We start from the raw sequence: 23,466 nt of genomic DNA on the forward strand, positions 1-23,466 counted from the left end.
CACACTGCACATACAGTACAGCATTATCTACTGTGCTTCTTTTGTAGCTTGAGTGTCTGGCTGAAGATAATTCATACTCTTGTATTAAAGTTTCCATTATCTGGCTCCCAGACTCACAGTTTAGGGTGTCAGTCTATAGTTCTACACACTGCTAAAGTCTCTTTCATTTGCCATGATTAAACAAATAGATTCTGCGAATTGTTTTTTCCACATTTCACACGTTTAATGTTAACATGTCTGTGCACTTATGAGACTGTTTATCTATGTGTTTGTGATTATGCATGGTGGTTCCCACCCAGCAGCAGATGGGCGTGGCAGAGAGAGGCAGCGAGAGCCCACGTCTACTCTGGAGGTGCCAGAGCAGCAGAGGACACCCACCCATCACATACGATCCCGCTCGGTCTCCCCACACCGCGAGGAACAGGGGCGCATCCGGTCGCGGCCGCCCAACGTTCCCACCCAAAGGTGAGGGTTGGTTGGACTTTGGAGAGGATTTTATTTCAAAGGGTCAACATGAGACATTAATTAATTTGAGGATATTTAAAGTGATACACTCAATCATCACCCCAAATAAACTTGAAAAATTGGCTGTAAAACATTTGTATTTTTGCCTGTCATGGTCATATATTAGCCAAAATATGAGTTAATGCAGTGGTTCAGACTTTTTGCTCACTTCTGTGATATAGTTATGTGCAAGGATTTAGATGGAAGTAATCATCATCAGGCAACACCACCCATCTCTAAGACTAATTAAGGACCAATATCAGCCTGGAAAAAAGACACTGGTCACTTGTAAGAGGTAAGGCATTGTGGCACATAGAGAGAGGAGGAATGAGAGAGTTTGTTGGAAGGCAGCAAACAGTCCATCTACTAATGAAATGTCTGTCTGATGTAGAACACACAGTCCTGCCAGCTCTGCATTTACTGGCTGAGCCAAATGAGCGTTGCCAAGAGTCGACTGAAATATCGCCTAACCACTAACCTGACATAAGTCTTTCTTTCCTCTTTTCTTTCTCTTTTTCAGGAGTTTGGATGATGAGCTTCCTCACGCTCGTCGTTCTCGTTCTCCAACCCGATACCACGACGCTGCCAGAGGTCGCCACCAGGAGGAGGAGTTCCTAGACGACAGGTGTGTGTCGCCACTTTTGATACATCTATTTAGAATAAATGTCAACTGTTTCCAGTGATTGTCAGAAAATTGTTATTCTGACTGTTTTTTTTTTTTTTTGCTATAATGCGCTTATTTGTGTATGCAGTTGGAACGAGAGTAGAAACTGTGTGTCTGCTGCAGAGAGACTTTGTTTATACATTTAAGTGTGAATGCTTGTCATAAGCATATCTAAAACTTTATTTTATCAATCAGGTATTTTTTTCCCTTTACCATAACCTTTTTTTTTTTTTTTTAGAATATTCCCTGATTTTGTTTTTTTGCCCTTTCTTTTTCATGACTCAGTTTTCTGTAGGCTTTGATCCAAGTTTGGTGCAGTAGCTATTCATTGATTGTGAAAGTGACTTTAGACAAAAAGGCTTTGGTTGCAAAAATCTGTGGCATTTCAGCAAAATCTGCGGCATTTCATGTGTGTGTGTGTGTGTGTGTGTGTGTCGTGTGTATAGCAATCAGCGACAGCTTCTCTTTCCTATTCACCCTCTTCTCCCTCTGCTCTTCTGGTTTTTTGACTGTTGTTAATTTCCTCATGTGTCATCCATCCCCATGGTAACAACAGTGAGATCATCATGATCCACCAGTCAATGCGAGGCAAAAGTGCTGAGTGCCTTCACACCAGGTAAACTAGCCAATCATGACATTTTGTTTGACATTTTGGTTCTACGATTTGGGTTGTGGTTCAGTTGTAGGTTTATGTGCTTTTATCATGATTGTCTCTCTTTGAAAATTTCTTTTAAGAAGTTCTGTCACTAAAATTACTGTTTAGAAATGGATGAAAGTAAATTATAATGACTCTCAGTACTTTCCACCTCCCTACCCCCAAGCCCTTTTGTTTCAGCTGAAAAGGTTAGTTAGCTCTAGCAATAATTTCAGGTAAAATGGGGAATCAGGAAACAGAAATAATAACTTTCTACTTTCTGAATAATGTAAATAATATTAGATAAAACATGTCAACCAGCAGATCATCTTGAGAAAAAGAAGCCAAAAGATTTGTGAAAATCTTGTTTGTTCAGTTGTACTACTTCCTCAGATCCACAAGAGGACAGTGCAGATCCATGAGAGGACAGTACAGAATCGTGCATGCATTCAAGCTGAGACTCTCAGCAGGCTGCTATTCTACAACTAGGCCAAGAATATAGCTTGTTGGGGCGAGATAGAAGCAAGACAAAACACTTGTCCTGCTACTGTCAGCAACTGTGTCATGAAAAGATTCATAAACATTCATTCTCATCACTGGAGATGAAATCAGATTAGTGATTATCTGCCAATTTTGTCTTTGCCACTTGATTAAAATGATTGAAAGGTCTTGTCTGCTGCACTCCATTCCCATATCCTGATACAGTTTGACATATCATCCCAGCTAACATTTGTTTATCACATATACTGTAGTCATTTCTGTTTGGGTATTAGATTGCTATTTAAGCACACAACCAGAGGTAAATTACACTCTTGAGAGCACATCTGTATGTTTCATTAAAGGCAAATAATCGTTCTTTGTATATAACCACACCTCTCTGATAGAAACATAATAAACTGGTTACACTTTCTATTTCTACTTTGTATACACACAGATGTGTTTGAGGGAGGACAGTGTTTTTAAGTGTGTCAGTTGAGATGAGGTGACTTTTGATGCTTGTATGCCTGTCATGCTGTGCTGTAGTTCTACTTGCTTACACTGCAAAAACACAGAATCTTAGCCAGTGATTTTTTGCTGTTAGATGACAGCATGTCTGTTTCGAAGAAATAACTGAAACATGAAACCTACCTAGCTTTGATAGTACAATTAATGTCTCAAAAAATCAATACTAATTTGATCTCCTTGAACAAGCTTATCCTACAGTATTTTCGAATAAGCTAATCAACATGCTACATAATATATAAAATCACTGGTTAAGTGGCACTTCTTTTGCCCTATGGAGCGTTGTCTGTTGTCCAAACACACACTTGTTTTCTGCTCTTCCACCTTTTCCTACTTTCCCTACCTCTTTTTGCTGCATGCATGCTAACATCAGGAGATCTACTAGGCACAATAACACACTGCCACCTAAGATGCCACTTTTGTTCAATGGTATCCACAAACAAGCAAACAGGTAAGTCTACAGATAAGGATTCAGTATGCCTCAAATGAATGAAGTGTTTATATCTGGAAGTGTTTTCCTATTCTGTATTTGACCACTTTCACTGTACAAGGGGCCTTTATCACTTTTATGATGTGTGGCTCACTACATGTGTTTAGATAACTACAGAAGTTCTTTGAAAAACAACCTCTTATCATTTATTAAGTACTTATGTTATTACCAGGCTTCAACAAACTCCATTGATGTTCACATACTAAACGAAGCGATTCCAGTCAAAGGGTCATAAATAAAATGAACAAGAAATGATAGAAGAAAGAATGCTTGAGAGAAAAGTTCTTACTACTGTCTAACCTCCGCACACCCAACCAATTGCTGTGTAATCTGGGCATGGTTGTCAGATTGTCTGGTTCAGAAAGTAATGCAGATGCCTATGGAAAAGGGCATTTCAGATGCAGTTCAACAATTCAACAAGCTCTCTGTTTGAAGCATACTGAGGCCTTTAGAAATTTTGTGGTGCCAGTATGATTTTCCTCAACCAATAGAAAAGAAGTTAATCGTTTTTTGGTTGTTAAATTGTGTCAATATTAGTGTTAGGATATCTGCAAAGCTGCATGTATTTATAGTATATATCGAGTCACACAGCCTCGCAGTCCTCCGAGACCTGTGGTCTTGTCTTTAAGTGAGTATTTTCCACAGTAACAGGAGCTTTGTAGATTAGTTTTGATCTCAGCTTTCTTTCCTTTATTTTGTTTAATTTGCAAATGCATGCTGTTTTTAAATTTTCAATCTTGTGACTAGTTCCAAGCTTCCTGCATGTCGAATGTGTCAGGGGATCACAAATAGTCATGACAACGTGCCATTCCATCACACACCGCGTAATGTTCACAGGTGAGGTGACAGTTAGGTAAGACACGCACACACAAACACACAGATTATTATTAATGATTAATCACACAGTATGAGTATAAGCCCTCCAGGTTGGGAGAAAAGTGCAGAGATCACGCCATTACAATCAAAAAACACATTTTCTATTACACTCCATCACATAACAACTTATAGACACTCCCATTCTTATGCCATGGTTTAATTCTCAGAAAGTGCTATGAATTTGGGAATCTAACCAGACTTTATTTTAAAATGTTTTTTCTGTCTGTCCATTGTTTTTCTCTTTGTGTTTGTTTCTGTCCTTTCTTCCTGTCTCCTCTTCCTTCCGTCCTCCTCTTCCTCCATTGGATGGCATATTGTGCTATGGTGCCTCTAGTGATCTTCAGCCTTCTCTGGACAGGGTTAGGAGTGCTAGCGCCAACTGTCTGACTCCAGACAATCATGCCCCCTCACCAGAGACTGAAAGGTACCAGCCTCTGTACCAACCACCCCTCCTGTAGTCCTCCTGTAGTTTCTTGTTCTCAACCTTTCCTGGTCTTTGTAGTTCTTTTTCCCCTCTGAATGTTCCTACACAAGCTGATGATTAAGCTTCTCCCCTCCTCACTCTACTCACACCCCTGCTGTACACTGCTCTTCCAATCTGCAGTTCCACCTAGCAGTTCCTGTGCTTTGCCACTATCCTCAAGCTGTATATGAAAGTGCAATTTTTCGAGACTACAAAATGTAATGACATGTTGAGTATGCAAGTGTCATATTCAATGTGAAATTTTAGAAACTAGAGATGTGCTAATATACTATTTTATTATATACCTTTCTGAAACATGACAGTACCAGGATTATTGCCATTTTCAGAAGGCACCTATGACTACAGACATCTATAGTAGTAGTAGTAGAGTGGTAGAGTAACTGTAGCTATTTGATGATTATCATGATAATATCATTTACTGTGATAGTTTTGGCTAAAATAACCAAATCACATGAAAATTTGATACTAGCACATGCCCATTAGACACCTTTACTGATCCTTTAAAGGTATGAGGACCAGAATGATGAATTGCTGAAGATGAAACACTTCATCACCAACATCCTTAACCAGCTTAGCTTCACACAATCCAGTCCTTAGCACTGAATACTATGAACTACTTTTCAAACCTATCATTAATCAGCTTCAGTTCTTAGTAATATCAACATAACCATTTCCAGTGTTACCAAAATCTGTTTATTGAGAGAGTATGAGATCAGCTGTCCTACATCCAAAGCCAAAGAGACTTGTGGTACCATTCCTACTTTCTTGGTCAACCTTTATCCACAGTGTTATTAAAATTCCTTGAAGGGTAGGCTCAGATTTTCAGTGTTAATACAATTCTCACATAGCAGTGGCAAGAAAAAGTAAGCTCCTAGGAGTTACCTGCATTTATCTATGAATTTATCTTATATGATTTTTCTTAACAGAAACAGAAATCATTGCATTGTTCTTGTCAATATTGAATGCATCATTCAAACATTGTCAGTGAAAGCTGGAAAAAGTATGTGAACCCAGTGGCTAAAGTCATTTGGTGTCAGGAGTCCAATCAGTGAAACAACATTGGAGGTTTGAGTTAGGGTTACTTCCACTCGTTAAAAAAAAAAAAAAAAAGAAGAAGGAAAAAAAAAACAAACTCTCAACCATTTTTGAGATTGCTATTCAAAATACGCATCTGTGGATGTGAACTATACAAAAAAGAGCAGGGAGCTGGTGAGTCCATGGCAAGACACCACAGAGAAAGCTGCTGTACTCCGAAATAAATCTCACTGTCTCCCAGAAATGTGCCAAAAGGCAAAGTGTTTTGTGGGCTGATGAAACTAAGGTTGAAGTTGTCAAGAAAGAACATGCAGCACTATATATGGTGTAAAAAAAAGAACTGCAAACCAACATGACACATCATCCCAAAGGTTAGGTCATGACTGCTATGCTGTTTCTGGGCCTGGACTTCTTGTCATCATCAAGGAGAAAATGGATTTAAATAAAATTTATCAATGTATCTTACAGTGTAATGTCAAGGTAGCATTTCATCAACTGAAGCCCAGTAGGAGTTGGGTGAATGAGCAAGACAATGACAGTTAATATCAAAGTAAATCAAAGTAAACCAGGTCATTCCAAAGGGTTTGACATACTTTTTCTTGCTACTGTACCTTATGTTGAATGAGCTGTGGGTTGCTGTAATCATTCATCCTGTCCAGACTAGCTGTGAAGTCATCATGGTGTGAGCACACTGTAAAGGATGGATCACAATCCACAGTGGGTATCTTCTTCTGGAAGTCACATGTGGGTTTGCTGTCAGTGTTTCGATCTGGCAACAAATCTGCAATTACATGACTGCCAGGACATTATTAAGTTTTTCTGGCTAAACAAGAAACCACAAATGGAAGTTCACATCTTTGGAAAATTGCTAGATAGCCAAATATTTCCCTCAGGAGTTGGTGCACACCAAAACAGAACTAAAAGCAGATTGAGTGTTGGAGTCCAAAATTAAGCTAATGTTGCTTTGTGTCTGCTTGATGTGGCAATATACAACTGTTTGCTAACAAGTTTCGCCACATGAACTTTATAAAGTGATAATATGTCACTGTTGTGTTAACAGCTTGTTTCACTGTCCTCAAGTGGTCAAAAGATACTTGTAGCCACGGCATGCAACAAGGGGACTTAGACAGCTTTTCACTATGCGCATGCCTAATTACGGAGTATCGTGGCTTTCTGATTTTGTAATGGTTTGCAGATTTGGACATATGGGTTATATATTTTGTATGTGTACACATAGAAAATCTTTGTCACATTCCCTGCCCCGGAGACGTCCGGCAAGTCCCAGGATTCTTATCCAACATGCGTCCCCTGAAGATGACAGGTACCCTTTTGTGGACCCCCAACTGCTTCCTCTTAGAGCTTGACTTGTGCCTTAAAATCAGATGCCACTGTAAAACCCTGATGTTTTTCGTTGAATAATCATGAAAGGACAAAGACTTTTTGTGTAAGGCAATATATCACTAACTCCCAAGTTTTTATTTATTTATTTTATATATATTTTTTATTTTTTCTCCTTTTATATGTAATTTAAGGAAACATGTTCTCTCAACCCTGACTGATTTCATATCAGTTCAGTTAGGTGTTATTGGGTTCAGGCAGATGTCAAGCTCTACCTTCTATTTGCAGCTCACACTAATCTCTTTACAGATTTCTGATATGTTTGTGAATGGCTGGTAGTGTGTCTGCAACCTAAACTTTTCCAACTCTCTCTACTCTGATAAAAGTGAAGTATGTGACTTTATCTTGTATCATATAAAACAAGTACAATTTAATTCAATTTCACTAAACTTAGTACAGAAGAAAAGTTTCTGGCTATTCAAGTGCCTATTAAGTAAACAGTTCAACATTTTGGGAAATACGCCATGAAAACCATCCATACCTCTCTCATTTCTGTCAATTAAATACAGTGAATACAGGAACATCTGTACACCAGCTTATTCAGATTTTTGTGTAGCTGTCTGCAGAGACATTTATCTATAATTTGCATGTAAGGTGTTTAGGGGACATCTGTAAATTGTAGTTACAGAAAATAACCTGGGTTACACTCTCTCCCTGTGCCACCCACCACCACAAGGAAATTCTCAACCTTTCATATACTCTATTTATTTTACATAGTTTTTCAAAAAAAAAAAAAAAAAAGTGCTTGTGACATCTCACGTGTAGCTTTGAACATTTAGCCCACTTTGTAGAAAATACTGTGATGTATCACCAGTCAGTGTAAAAATACAGAGATATGATTTTTGTTCCATCATCCAGCCCTATTTAAACCATAGCGAGGGTCACTTTTTTCAAGTCTTTATGCTAGGCTCTGCTACATCTCTTGGATGTAGCGTCATATTTATTGGACAGGTATGAGTAATATCAACCTTCTTATCTAACTTTCAGCAAAAAAAAAAACAAAAAAAAACATGCAAGTGTACTTCCCAAAATGTTCAACTTTTGTTTTAAACTTATAACTGAAATTGCAAATGTATTGAAACCATTAGTAGTTCCATTTGCAACTGCAGGGTTTCACTTCATTTTAATGCGTACAAGATAGAATCATAAGCTATTCATGGCATTTTCTGCAGTTTAGTTCCCTGTTGCTAACTGTGTGGTAATAAATTGAGCTGGACACAGTGAGAGTGAATGTAGTATACAATGTAGAACTTGTCATAATAAAAATCACAAAGTCCCTCAGACATAGACGAGTTCTACTTTGTTTCATAATTTGTCACTCACATTGTGTAAAGAGTTGCTTGTATGGCTTTTAGTTTGTGGGTGGTGTTTTTATGGTTTGATGCCAAGAGTTTTAGTGACAGGCTTTGGTTGTGGTTGTTGTTGTAGTTTTGTCCTGTTGCTTTTCTTCCTCCTTCCTTCGTGGTTTTTAGTGCCCAGTTTGTGCTCTTGTGAACTCATGGAGGTTTGTACTAGTTATGGTGTGAAATCCTGCATTGACGAGTTTGCTTCCTGCAGTTTTTCCAAGTGTTTGTTCAGGGAATTTGCATCTGCAGCTTCTATGTGCTCACCTTCTCCTCTCAGTGTTTGATAAGTCTCTCTTTTTTCAAGGCTTAGTACTCAGCAGAATAAGACTAAGAATTTCATTTCATAAGTGCGTGTGTGTGTGTCGTGTGTCTGTGTCTGTGTGTGTGTGTGTGTGTCTGTGTGTGTATGCGTGTGTGTGGTGATACATGTATCATCTTTGTCATCTTCATGTCCATGAATGGAGAATATGGATGCTACTTCCCTCTCAAGAGACTTTAATTCACCTCAGTACAAAGAGGTACACACACATTTATGTGCACACACACACACACACACACACACACACACACAGGCACACTTACAGATGAAGCATGATTATGTGACAGCCCTTATTCATATCACCATCATACCATGCATCACAGCATGCCTCCAATTCCTGTTTTCCAGATCATAAACTTATAAGGCCAATGACAGCCACCCTGACAAAGTCAGATTCTTCTAAGTCTAAATGATTTATCCTCCATCATGTTCTCTTCCATCCTCTCATCCATACATCCATCTTTTTTTTCTGTTCTGTATTGCGCCCTTTGCCCATCAACCATTCTCCAGACAGCCTCGGACCCTGGAAACACCTGAATGTCATACTCTTGGCAGGGAGCTCTCTGACAGTGGCAGGTAAGGCATGTACTGTAGGCTCAGCACATGTCAAATGATATCATATCAGGTCATTGACAGGAAGAGTTTGAAATTACACAACCAGCATAAATATTTATTTTTTTTAAATTGTCCATCACTTGAAACTTCTCAAATCTACTTTTCAGAAGCCTTCTCTTTTTTGATTTGGTGTTAGATTAAAGTAGAGATTCTCAACATTTTCCTCCTATGGCCTTTTACATAGGCACAACAAGCCATGGACCTTGTATGATAGTATGTATGTATGAGTTGCGAGGTAAACATAAACTATATTAAATGGTAGTGACTGGCAGTTGGTGCAGATTTTTAATAGGTTTAATAGGTTTAGTGCTTAGCTAGATAAAATCATTCAAATTATGCTCATTAATGTTGGTGAGCTCCATGACAATTTTAGATATAACCTCTGTCCCTACATTAATTTGTGTGGAGGTGTGCTGATTGCATGCTGAAACTACCATCCACTGACCTCCCATTACATTGTAGTACATTAGGAAAAAAAAAAAAAGACATGGATATGGAGCACATAGCCCGGTGTGGTTTTTAAGGGTTCCTTTTAGCCCTTTTAAGCATAAAAATGATTCTGTTTGATACTTAAAACAACGTGTAAACTTTTTCTCCCATAATAGGGAGACAAGGTAGGATGTCCATATACTGATTCTTTAATAATCTTCTAAAAGTAGCTCAAGCCATTTTAACTCTCTTTACACGGCCTTTATGGTCAAAATTATAAAAATTCAGACTAACACCGCCTCGAAGCAATTTTTTCTTCTACTAATGTTTCATTTATACTTTTTGGATTATCTTTATTTGTGTATTTTATTTTCTGCTGCTTTTTTCCCTCCTCCATTTTTCCTCGACCCCATCTTTCTTCCCTTTCTTGTTTTTGCATGCTGCTGCTTACACACTTTGTTGCTTCGCTGTGGGTTTGTATGGAACTCATGTGACTGTGCATTTGTGTATATAGTACCAGAATCAAGCCCACCTCCATATTAAGGGGCTCCAGAGGAAAGAAGGCCTCACTTCTGCCCCTTGGTAAGGGCATTCCTTTTGAATGAGTGCCCCTTTCTAACCCACAGACACAGAGGCAGTTCTCCTTTCATTTACCATAGATACTGTGGAACACAGCAGGTCTGCTCTCTCACTTCTACTTTTGTCTGTGTATGGGTATGTTTCTGTGACCTGTCTTTGCCACAACACGGCCTTCAGATGCTGCTGCTATTCTGTGTTTGTGTATTTACTGTACAGTGTATGTGTTGTGTGGACATGTGTAGACATTCAGAGGTCAGTGTTTATCAGTGCATTTGTAATTTCTGATTGGATGTGTGAGTGTTAAGATTTTTGGTGTTAAATGCCTGATTTGCATATATTGGTCTGTCTCAGCATTCTGCAATCAATATCTGATTCATTTTAAATGGGGTAATTTGTAAAACACAAGGGATTATTAATTACTACATGATTAATAGATTTGGCACCAGTCATTTAATTTTCTTGCCCTATTCTGAGTATAATGGCAAAGTAAGTTGATGACTAGTAAAATGGCACTTTTGAATGGAAGTTTTTTTTTTACAGTAGAACTGGTGATATAATTATGAAAAAAAAATATTCAAACATCATTCACATTTTAAACATTTTAAACAATTTAACAAATTCAATTCAAAGAAAATAGCAATAGTTTTATGTTATATTCCATCTAAGTTCATTCACAGGGAAATAGAAATAGAGGTTCTATGGATTGACTCCTGTTCCTATGTCTTTTGTGAGGATGGATTAGATCGAGTGAATGTCTGAAGAAATGGTTTGATTGGTCACCTTCTCTATGTGTCCTTTCACTGTTTAAATGTTGATTTGCTGCTGTTTTTGTCTACAGGATCTCTGACTTTGAAAAAAACCTAAACAAGCTTCACTATGCTTCACTTGTGAATATGTTGTTGCCACAGATTTTTCCTCTGAAATATTGTTGCTATTCTTTGATTTCCATGACTGATGCTTTTCCTACAAGCCACCTTCTGTCACTTATTTTTTCACGCTTTTGCTCACCTTAAGGCAAGAAATACAAAATGACAGCAGGTTCTACTGGTCAGTAGCTGTTTGACTGCTCACTTTTTGCGTACCTTCAGATGAATTTCAACCACTCGTAATGTCAAAATAGTATTGTATCAATAGGATGAACTCAACAAATGTAAAAGCTGACCAGGAAGTGACCGGTGCTGTAGCTTACACCCTGGAGCACAAACATATTGACTTTGTCATTTTCTCTCCATTTTATTCCCATTCTTTTCATCTTTATTTTTTGTTCATTTTTCCTCTTCTTTCCACTTTCTTCTTCAACCCTCTCACCGTTTCTCCCTCCCACTGGTTGTGTTCTTCTTTGTCTGCTTCACTTTCATGTTACTTTGTGCTAGGGGCCACCTCCAAGGTGGTGCGTCTCTTTCCTCCTCAGTGACGTCCTCCTCAGCCCGCAGAGTGAGGCAACTCCCACAGCTTCCCCCCAAAAGCAGCACTGTAGAGCAAGGTACGGTATATGTTGACGATTGTGTGTGTTTGTGTGTGTGTCTTGAGGCAAAGATACTCGGCATCCATAAAGACATCAGAAGTCCGAATGTTTTCTGATTTACCTGGACTGATGCAGTGCCATTTCATTTTTAGTGCATCCTCTTCACTATGTCAAACTCCAATGTCCACATCTTTGGACTACAGATGCTTTAGCATAAAAATATGTACAATATCTGGGGTCCAAAAAGGACAGATGAAAGTTAGTAGTCATTTTCTGCATCATTCTCTTAATGTTTACAGTTGTGGTGAGAGAAGCAGGAGGATGACCTCTCAGGGCAGACCATGTCATAAGTGGATGCCATGGGACTACCTTTAAATCTGAATTGTCAAACTTTATACATTATCCACAGGGGAATGTAAAGCCTTAATAAGGGCTTATTTATCCTCAAGGGTACTCTGGAAGGCACGGCTGTGTGGATTAAAGTCAGACCATTCTCCTGCCATTTCAGTCAGTCTACAACAGAATTGTATTGTAATTACCACAAATGTATGTGATCTATTCTCTGTATCATAATCAGTATCAGAAAATATCCTCATTAGTACAGTGATAATGATCAAGTGTCTGCTCTTTATATTGCGTAGCCTTAAAGGCTAAAGGGTTGTATAAATGTATAAAGGGTTTACTCACTTCTACTTCAGTTCAGGAAATGCCTCATCGCCTAAAAATCCTAAAAGGAGAAATCACGTAAAACTTTGTCTGATGCTTAATCTGTGGGGAAAAGTGCAGCCTTTGTTAGTGTGTCCAGCTATTAGCTTCTGTTATAGCTGTGTATTTTTCAAGCTAATGAAAGAATGTTAATTCATTGTTTAATTTCGGGGTAAATTGTGTTTGTGTGTGTGTGTGTGTGTAGCCCTGGTAGCAGAGGAGCGTGTTCGTCAGCTCCAGATGAGGGTTCATTCCAACCGAGTGTCAGCTGCCACCACCTCCAGCCAACAGGACCTGGACAGAGCCCTCAAGAACAAACGCGAGGTGGGCCTTTTTTCTTTTCTTTTTTTTTTTGCTGCTTGCCGTCATTTAGCCTGACAGTTTGCTTTAATACAAACTCATCAGGAGAATAGAGGGTCCCAGGCCAGAAAGAATGAGCCGTAATGCTGCTGAAGTGCATCACAGTGTATTGCATGCACTGTCTAAGGATGTAATAAATTATGTTACAATAATGGTGAAGACCACTCAGGAAAATGAATGGGTTCCAACTGGGCAGTCACTCAAGAATGCACCTAACACCTCGACTACAGAAGTGTATAATCCATACTGGCTGGTTTTCCTATCCCTAACTTACAGAAACTTGACAGTTTAATGACATCCTGACTTTCACACATGTCTACATGCCATTAGCAAGGCTTCTTTATATGCGTCGAGGCAAGGCTGTCTTTGTGATGCATTACACTGTCCCCCATCTGACTGAATAAGAAATGATTCAAATCTGTGGGTATAGATCATCAGCACAAACTGACTAAAACATCCAAAAGTTGCAGCTAATGCCATGATATGGATAAAAATGCATACAAAGTGCTAACAGGCTACAAGACACAATTAATGATTGGAGGTGATCAAGGCCTGATTATTTTGAGATTAGATAATAGATCGCATGTTTTGATTACAAAATCTTGAAGTCTGTGTAATATATGGGGTTTGTTAAATGTAAACTTTTAATGCTTTTAATGCCTTTTTATATTAATGCCTTTTTATATTAAACTAATACTAAGTTTGTTAAAATATTTTAAGATGAAAATGTATCTGAAACACTTGTGGTCATTGGATGAAGGTAACTCTCCTTTAAAACTAATCATAATAATATTAATAATGCGCTATAACTGATCAAAGTTTCTCAGTAGAATCAGTTATAGTTATAGGAGTCCTATAGAGGACCACTGCACCAGGATTACAATTACTAGTTTAACAATTTGTATGATGTTGCTTGACATAGAAATCTATAGTATGGACTGGACAAGATCAGATTAACATCATATACCATCTTCACATATTCTAATCTTATCATACTGAGACAAATATTTAAGGCCTTGTACAGCCTTGACACAACCACACAGGTGTTTTTGCTGTGTGGTTGTGTCAAGGCTGAATGGAGGATGAGGGTGAGGCAGAGGAATACAATATCCCCTACTGCAGCCCAGAGGCAGATCTATGAAAAATTAACCCACAAAGACAAGGATCTGCATCACCCTCTGCATTCCTCTTTCCCCCTTGTATGATTGGCTGTATTATCTTAACAAGGATCAGTTCTGATACACACCTACAACCAAAAGTCAAGCTACATGTTGGAAAAAGAGAACCCTGTGATCACTTCTAAAACAAGAATTAAATTAGTTTTTTAAATTGATTATTTGAGACTTCAGGGAAAACACCTGCGTGAGCATGCTGGCCCTTTAAGCCTTACGGAACTACTTAGCATGAAAAAAACATGAGGCTAAATTGTTATTTTTTTTTACAGTAATTTTACTAAACAGGACACAGGGCTTGCTGCCACCATCAGTTAGTTTATTTGTTTTATTGAATGTTACTTTTATTTATGGACAAGATCTGAATACTTCCCCCACCACTAAGTCGTACAATTACACCAACAAGCTAACACATTGAGGCAACAGTATTCCAGCAAGTCTCATGTTCTGCAAGGTAAAATGAAGTCTGGTAGCGATGATATATAGCAGTGTTTCTGGTTTCTTACTCAAATCAAATCTAATGAATTCTTCTTTGTAGGAATCCTATCCATAATGTTGTCAAACACTTATGATAACAATCTAAGACTGTCAGTGCCAAAAAAAGCAATTTAGTATACATAATTTGGCATGAACAATTGCCCATTGGATTATATCGCAGCAGCTGTTTGTGGTTGCTGGATACACTATTCCAAAGATTTTAGTCCATATCAATCATTCACTCCCAAAACAGAGTTATCATTAAGGCTCAATGGACATTCAATTGATTTAGCTAAATGTCCACTGTATTCACCAGACGGCAGACAAACAGACTTTGCTCTAGCTGCTAGTCAGTACCTTTGTTCACCTGCTGTTTGGTGCTGGGCAGGTAGTGTATAGTGGGTTTATCAGAAATCTTTGCTGCAAAAAACCATTGACAGCTGCTCCAGGAAACAAGGTTACTGAGAGCAGTGAAACAGTAAAATTGCAGCTGTAAAACCAAAACAAAGCGCAAAGAGACGGTAAAATGCTCAGCATAGCTGAGGAGAACTCCAGCATTAGGTCCTAATTTCCTGTGAGTTTGTCACTTCAAACGACTCTTTTCACTTGACATTTCATCTTTTGCTGGTGTGTGTTAACATATTGCTTAGTGCAGCTTTAAAACATATAGCTACTTGATGTTATTTTAACACCCTTACTGCGGGTTTGATGATTAAATATGTGTTTCCTGTAGCTCTACAAGGATCAGAGGAGGAGCAGTGAAAATGTTTCCCATAAGTCCTCAGACAGTGACAGTGTCAGCGACGTGTCAGCCATCTCTCGAACCAGCAGTGCCTCTCGCATCAGTAGCACCAGCTACATGTCCATCCAGTCAGAGAGACCCCGGGGACGCTTCAGGTACACACACACACACGTGATACACATGTCTACATTTCAGTAAAGGTAATAAACTCAGTTTTGAATGACATCATGTGATCGATCTTATAAATGATTATGATCAGTCGGGCCATGCGTGCAACGGGCCGCCACATGATGAAGAGCACCAGTGTGAGTGGTGAGATCTACGGCATGGAGCATGCTGATGGCAGCCAATCAGACACAGCACTGGGGAGCCTGGGAAGTGGGATCAAGAAGCGGCGTTCAAGCCTCAGCCAACGTGTTGTTGCCATCCTACCATCCAGACGCAGCCGCAGTACCTCGCAACTCAGCCAGACAGGTCAGTGAACAGACTGACTAACTGAGAAATCATCATTCAAACGCACATTTAGAAATAATGAAACACAAGCAAAAATAAGCAAGTAGACACAGAAACATCCTGGATGAAGTTCTACCTTTCATATCTCTGATCTTGTATTATCACTCTCCATGTCAACTGTCAAAAAGGTTGATGTGCATCTTCAGTACACACCCTGAAATCTGACTCGTTTTTCCAGTCACTGAACTATCACATACAAAACAAGAAAATGTAACATACAGCAATGTAGAAAAATAAATCACATGGAAATGAATAAGTTAGCACATAGAAGTAAAATACCTTCATATCCTGCCTAGCCTGAACTACATGGCACAACCAAGCACAGACATTCAGTTAAAGTTGTACATATAATTTCATCTAAGAATCACTATCATAATGATTTGAAGACATTAGCGTAATTACTGTAAATAAATAATAGTGCTGCCAGGGAGAAAAGCAGCCTCCAACAGCATCTAGTCTGTTTTATATTGTGTTGTAAGCCTTCCAGAGTCTTTGCCTTTGGCAGATGATGGACAATGTGAGAAGTCTAATATATAAAATGCTTCATTCAATCATTTTTGGCATAGCTAAAGCAGTGGGTTTTACAGGAAAGGTGATCTTACAAAACTTTTTATTAAAGCCCCAGAGTAGAAATTTTATATGATTACAGTATCTTCAAATCATTCTAATGGCATATGTTTTTGTTCGTAGAGAGATGAGACAATTACAGGGGCTAGTAGCGGCTGTCAGCAACTGTGGCTTTTTTAATGCCACCACAGGGGGACACCACAGTTGGACAGTTTCCATTTCTATAGGTAGTCGCTTTTAAGAGTTTCAGTACCCTCTCTGGTTGAAAGCAGGTGCTGGAACCCTCTTGGAATTATAAGAATTATTAGACATATCAACTGACCTCACTATAATTAAGATCTTTTACATTTTTGCAGATAACTTCCAAACTACATGAGCTAGAAACAACATTTTTTACTTTTGGGGACCCACCCTCTGTGATGGCATGATTTTGCACCACTTTGAGCTTTGTTCAAACTTTTCACATATGAAAAGTCTGGACTGAGCCACACAAAAATTATCACTTTTTATTTTGATCCTCTGTTCCTCATTGGAGCTTTATTTTAACTTGTGTCGTTAAGGTCAGTTTCACATCACTCAAATATCAAATTTGGTTTATGCTATTGTATTCAAATTTGGTGGACATGCTCCGATGTATGTTAGCTCCTCAGTCTTTGGTTGTTTGCCCTCTAGGGGCGCACTGAAAAATCATGATCCAGGGTTATAACATGTGAAATTTGGTGTTGATTGATCAGAATATGCGGGGTTTATAAGTTAGTCATCAACAGTTTAGCAATACAGCACTAACTGTTGAAACTCCTAAAGTCTTTGTTCAAATGATATTCTATCCCTTGACTTCCACTGGGTTTCTATACTCACCATAATGTACTGATCACCAGCACCATAATTCAGAAGTTTTACATATCATTAGGTTATTCTCTCTCTTGACTTCAGTGCACTGCTTTCCTGATTGTATGTAGAGATCAGTTTCTGTTTAGTGTCGTTTGCTGTCACTGTCAGCTGTCTCGTCCCAATAGTCTAGTGATCTAGACAGAAAGGTCACTGATTTAAATGTAGCCCCACAGTTTCGATGTGTGCATCTTCCTGTTTCTGTCTGTCGTCTGTTGTGAACTGCGTTCACACAAAATGTGGATTTGAACTCGTCCAACACCCGCCCTGTTCACCTGATTTGGCACCTTCAGACTGCTACCTCTTTCCTCGCCATTTTGACAGTGTGACGATGCCATCACTGCTGTGGACCACTTTCTCAGACAGCTGACTTGTAGTTGTGAATTACAGAAATAATACAAGAGTTAATAACTTCACATTTTCTGCATAATTACTCAAAGAGTTGAACTGCAGGTGCATGCAATGAAATCACAATTACTGCGGAAATATGAATAGAAATAAATAAGTAATATTTTTCTGACAGAACTGATAACATAATATTTTAATATCAGACATCTCAAGAATTTCCTGTCCAATCAATTTTCTCTCTCTCTCTCTCTCTCACACACACACACACACACGTGCACACACACACACTTTAAAGTATGGAGACTTAAGTGCAGATCGACAAGAACTATTAGGTCACTAACACTGTAACACATTTATATAGGTTTACCAATGTATCCAGTGCTGTGCTTGTTTCTGATGTTGTTGTTGTTTATGGGCTTTGTTGTTGTGTGTGTTATTTCAGAAGCGGCGGGTAAGGCGGTGGACAGACAGAAAGGTAAAGCAGTAGCTAGACAGACAGACAGATAGTTTGAAAGGTCAGACACTGTGAGACACATTGAGAATAGGTGCATAATAATCGTAAACAGAGCATGCTAATGTATATAAGGAAAAACATTTACAAGGTGAGATGTAAATTATTTGATTTTTTCTAGTTGTATTGAGAAATGTTAAAGAATAAGTTAATTAATAAACACATTTTAAAACGTTTTAAGAGACACAAATGCAGAGAAAATAGACCAAGCTCAGGCAGACAGGAGACCATAGAAAGAGGAGTGCAAGGAAAAGTTAAAGAGTAGCTTTGTTAGATAGACAAAGGTCTACATCACCTCCAGCCCCTCCCGAACTCTGTCTCTGGCACGCTTCCTTACTCCACCCTCTCCTATTACCATTATGTTCTATGGTTGGTTCAGTTCTAGAAGAAGCCTGGCTGTGTCAAAATAATTTTCTCAGGAGTTTGATTGTCAGCCAGCACCGAACATATCTGCTTTTTAATTATCACTACTTTAATTTCTTTAACAAAATGAAACATAATCTGATTGGATGTCATGTATTCTGATAAAAACAGCAGGCTTTTAAAAAGAGCTGAACTCTTGGTTGGTTGGCTGTACTCCTCTGAGTTTTACCTTTACACCCCAGCTAATCATTCAAGGTACAAGTACATTGACTAAGCCATGTTAGTTCTACCTAGATCATCCTCCAGTAACCTCACCACCTAAAATAACCAATTTCCATCCAAAAACATGGAATTATTTGATCATCTCAACAAAGCCTCATCCTAGAACCTGAGGATGTGCATATACTTGCTGTGTACAGCAATGTATTTTCTTCAAAAATGTACTCATTTTTTCAATATGTTGGTGAGGTCACCATGGGATATTGATTTGCATGGGATGACCTGCTTAGTGATCTCAGCCCATAGTTATCAGGCTTGTCAAAATGGCTACCTTGAATTTATACAAAATGTGTGTTTGAAAAAGGAAAAAAAATGTAACCTAGTATAACATTTCAGATTCAATTAGAATTTTGGATGAGTGTGAAATGAGATGCCTGGTAACTAATAACAGCCTTGGTTTAAATGTTACATACAAAGACTAGTGGCTTAACACCTCTTTTCTGTGTTTGCCACAGAGGCGTCAGCAGGAAAGAAGGTGGGTAAAGCCGGTAGCAGCAGCATCCAGAGGAGTGTGGAGACAGGCATGGCAGTGGAGTATCCACGGGGAGGGTCAGCCATGAACCGGCAAGCCAGCAGAGAGTCGACTGATGGCAGCATGAACAGCTACAGCTCTGAGGGGAAGTATGTGCACACTAAAAATAAGCCAACCTACAGCATATGACCTGTGTGTGAACACGGAATGCGTGTTATGTCAGTTGTCTTCTCTATGATTTTAATAATCACACCAGCAAGGTTTGATAACGTAATGATTTTTTGAGCCACATGACAGGAAACAAGATGTTTTTATTGTATATCCTGTTATCCTAACTTGCAGTTTCTATATAGCTCAAATTCCAAAAACACTGAATCCTTTCCTCCTTCTCCAGATGAGGATCACATGTTATGATTGAAAACTTGTTACAGATAGTTCATACTATCAGATAAGATTATTTCGTCATATTCCAAGGTCGGGAACAAAGGCTGAAACTTACCTCAGTATGTAACAGACTTTCTGTTATAACTATGTAGTTCCTCAGCCCAAGCCTAGGTAACTCTAATGACATCATCAGGAGCATCTTGACAGTGACAAATTTTGCTGTGTTGTAGCCATGATGGGCAAAGGTATAGTGTGGAGAAGGCAGGGAATAATTTTTGTCTGTCTGTGTGTGTGTGTGTGTGTGTGTGTGTGTGTGTCAGTCTGATCTTCTCAGGGATGCGGTTGGGTGCCGACAGTCAGTTCAGTGACTTCCTGGATGGTTTGGGCCCTGGGCAGCTGGTGGGCCGGCAAACACTGGCAACACCTGCCATGGGTGGGTGACAACTCCATCATATCTACTGTAGAATTTAAATGTTTGATGTCTAAATGTTTTTAAATTTGTTTTTATGCATTTCTCCTATATAGGTGATGTCCAGATTGGTTTAATGGATAAGAAAGGCCAGCTGGAAGTGGAGGTGATCAGGGCACGAGGCCTTACCCCCAAACCAGGCTCCAAATCCCTCCCAGGTAACACACACTCTCACTCACAAATCTGAAAACATTTGATGGAACAGTGGCAGTCAAGGTTAGCCTGATATAACTTGAAGACATGAGATTCCCTTGCTTTGCTCAGACCGAAATATCAAACTCAAATACAAGCATAACCCAACAGTATTTCCCTCTATCCTCTCTCCCTACTTTGTTCTGCTCTCCCTATCTTCTCTGGACCTCTCACTTTCTATCTATCCTTCCTCTTAACTCACCTCCTCTACCCCCAGCTCCTTATGTCAAGGTGTACCTGCTGGATAATGGAACTTGTAAAGCCAAAAAGAAAACCAAGATTGCACGAAAGACTCTGGAGCCTCTCTACCAGCAGCACCTGCTCTTTGACGAGAGTCCGCAGGGCAAGGTGCTTCAGGTAATATTCTCTATGTGTGGGTGTTCTTGTGGATGTGTGGGCAGGTGCTTTGAGTTTTTTTCCAGTTGATTTTAAGAATGTCCATTTGCCTGGTCTGAAGGTGTTTGAGAGCAGTACAGATAGTCCAGAGCTAGGTTGATGATTCATTCCATGCTCACTTAACCCATCTGTACCATTCCCTCCTCTAGGTGATAGTATGGGGCGACTACGGACGATTGGACCACAAATGTTTCATGGGTGTAGCACAGATCCTATTGGAGGAGCTGGACCTCTCAAGCACGGTGATTGGCTGGTACAAACTGTTTCCACCATCCTCATTAGTGGACCCTACATTAGCTCCACTCACCCGACTGGCATCTCAGACGTCATTGGACAGCTCAGGACCGCCGCCAGGCATTCGGTCCTAGTGACCGGATGGCAACAACAAACCCCTTATACTCCTTAAATGACAAAATAATGGACCACAGCTACTGGACCACAGCTGAGCAGAGGGCAAGAACCCGCCCCAAGAACGACAACAAGAAGCCCTCGTTCAACCAATGAAAAGCCAGACGGAGAGACAGGGAATGAGAGAGAGAAAGGGAGAGAGGGAGAGACAGAACTAGCCAATCAAAGCTTAGCTGGAGTCTGACAATCATGTCTCACACCCTCCCTCTTCCTCCTCCTTACACCTTTTTGTTTTCAAAGCTTTGCTTCCTTAGTTTTCTCCTCTGACCTGCAGCAGTAGAGGTTTCTGTCCAGCATTTTTCATTTCTCTCTACTGTTTCTTTCTTTCTTCTGTTCTTACTTTCTTGTGCAGCCTCTATCAGAGCACTCAATCCAAGTGGAGTCATCCACCCAGTAACGCCCCAGCCAGTCAGAGTAGAGCTTACTGCAAGGTCACAGAGATGAATAATGTAAACAATGTGTGGGAGTTAGTAAGTAGCAAATTGACGCAGCTTCACGCAGCTGTGCTGTCATGTAGAGTTTGGCTGTCGTCTCTACTGGTGTTACCATGGTAACAGTGTCATAGATAAACACGAGGGGCAGCAGTTAGGCACAGTCTGGTAACCTCTTAAGGCGAAGGGAGCCTGCACACGCATGTGCACATTCTTAGCCTTGTTGTGAGACTCAAAAGCAAGCACAAGAAAAGCTTGACTTGTTTATTCAGACAAACAGACATTAATGCTCTTTGTCTAAACAAAGAGGAAAGAAAATAGAGGCCAACTTAAATAATAGTTTTTTAAAAATTTGGAATAATTTTTTAAGTCCTTATTTTGCCAAGAGTTCAGAATGGTACCATAAGGTGCAGACTCCCTCTGTGTATGTGTTTGGTTTTCAAGCGATGGTGCGCCAAAGGCTGATGATAAAGGTCAGGTCACATTCGCCCAGACACCCTTCACCCAGTCCTCACCCCCCAACCCGTCTCTCTCCCTTCCTAAACCCTCAAACTCCCCCCTGTAGGAGGGAGCAGCATGACTCGGGGATGCCCCACCCCGGCCCCAAGCTGCATGCACGTTTCTTTTGTTCCGTTTGTTTCGTTTTTTGTTTTGTTCTCTATACTTTTTTGTAAAATCGAAGACGAGACAAATTAACGAACAACTCTCAAAAAACAAAAACAGAAAAAAAGACTAGACTATGTGTGTTAGTTCCACATACTTTTAGGCCAGCTTGTATGTTGCATGTTCTTGTACAGTTTGCTCGTACTGAATATGAATACAAACCGAGAAAAGCCAAGCCATCCCCGCCCCCTTACAGGAGCGGACCAATTGGGGGGAGGGGGGGGTGGGTGGGTGTCAAGTCAACTCCACCCAGGCCACGCCTACCACTCTGGGTCTAAATATCCATATTAGGAAGTCTCCAGAAAAAATTATTTTGTTTCACTCTTTCTTTGAACCCTTTGAACAACAGTGCTGTTCTGTAGTACTGAGCATACTCAAGCCCCTGGTGTATCTGAGGATGTAGGTGTCTAAACTGTAGTTTAAGACAGCTGGGGCTAGAGACAGAGATAGAGAATGTGTGTATAACAGCTAAATGTATATGAAGTATCATTATGAGTTTGACAGAAATGATAAAGATATAGATATACGAGTATAAAAAGAGTGAAATTTGACTGTACACTCGTCACCAATACACACACATGCACACCTTGTACATACAAATCAGGATGAGCGGTTTGAACTTAAGTTATGAACAAACAAAACATCGTTGACACACAAACATTCCTGGTCTTGTTGAGGGGAGTTGATGCGTCCTGTTGATGTGCTTGAGCTGCTGAGCGGCACAGAGCCACAAGGGGGCGCTAATAGGCCTTTATATTTGTCCCAGTTGAAGAAAAAATTAACAGAACCAATTAGAACAAGGTTTATTTTCTTCTCTTTGAATACCCTTTCCCCATGTATTACTATTGGTTTGGACTGGACTTCTAAAACCAATGAGAAATCTGGTTTTGCAGACATATTTTGCGGATGTTTCTGTTGAAACCCTTGGCGGTGTGGCCGACTGCCCTTTCCTTTGTCAGTATTACTCCAGGGATACTGATTGTTTACAGCCCATGGCTCCCCACTCCCAAACCACGATTCTAGACGAAAGACGAAGTATTCACTGCAACAGTTCTTGTTTGTATAACAGATGTGGCTCTACTGATGTGTATGTTTTATATTCAAGAGTTCATTTTTATTATTTACAAATAAAAGACTGTGTGGAAGAAGATCATGGCTTTTTCAAACAGAGTGGTCTCTAATTATTGTGAAGCAGGTGCCTTCAGAGCGTCATTTAACCTGTGATTGTGATATTGTTTTCACTTATGCACATAGTAATACATAGTAATCCCTTTACAGTTATATAA

At 39.6% G+C, this 23,466-nt stretch overlaps 1 protein-coding gene across 1 annotated transcript in view; it reads left to right on the plus strand.

Annotated features, from left to right (window-relative positions):
• Nucleotides 1-23,330, plus strand: part of LOC108895746 (regulating synaptic membrane exocytosis protein 1-like) — an 89,261-nt gene extending 65,931 nt beyond the window's left edge. The window contains 12 exon segments of the mRNA XM_051076664.1: nucleotides 300-465; nucleotides 1,025-1,129; nucleotides 11,749-11,858; nucleotides 12,751-12,869; nucleotides 15,288-15,451; nucleotides 15,556-15,770; nucleotides 18,055-18,087; nucleotides 19,221-19,386; nucleotides 19,942-20,054; nucleotides 20,147-20,248; nucleotides 20,500-20,639; nucleotides 20,828-23,330. Coding sequence (XP_050932621.1) covers nucleotides 300-465; nucleotides 1,025-1,129; nucleotides 11,749-11,858; nucleotides 12,751-12,869; nucleotides 15,288-15,451; nucleotides 15,556-15,770; nucleotides 18,055-18,087; nucleotides 19,221-19,386; nucleotides 19,942-20,054; nucleotides 20,147-20,248; nucleotides 20,500-20,639; nucleotides 20,828-21,046 — 1,652 coding nt within the window. The 3' untranslated portion in view covers nucleotides 21,047-23,330.
• The last annotated feature ends 136 nt before the right edge of the window (nucleotides 23,331-23,466 follow it).

This window comes from Lates calcarifer, linkage group LG16_LG22, assembly GCF_001640805.2.
Source record: "Lates calcarifer isolate ASB-BC8 linkage group LG16_LG22, TLL_Latcal_v3, whole genome shotgun sequence".
Lineage (NCBI taxonomy): Eukaryota > Metazoa > Chordata > Actinopteri > Centropomidae > Lates > Lates calcarifer.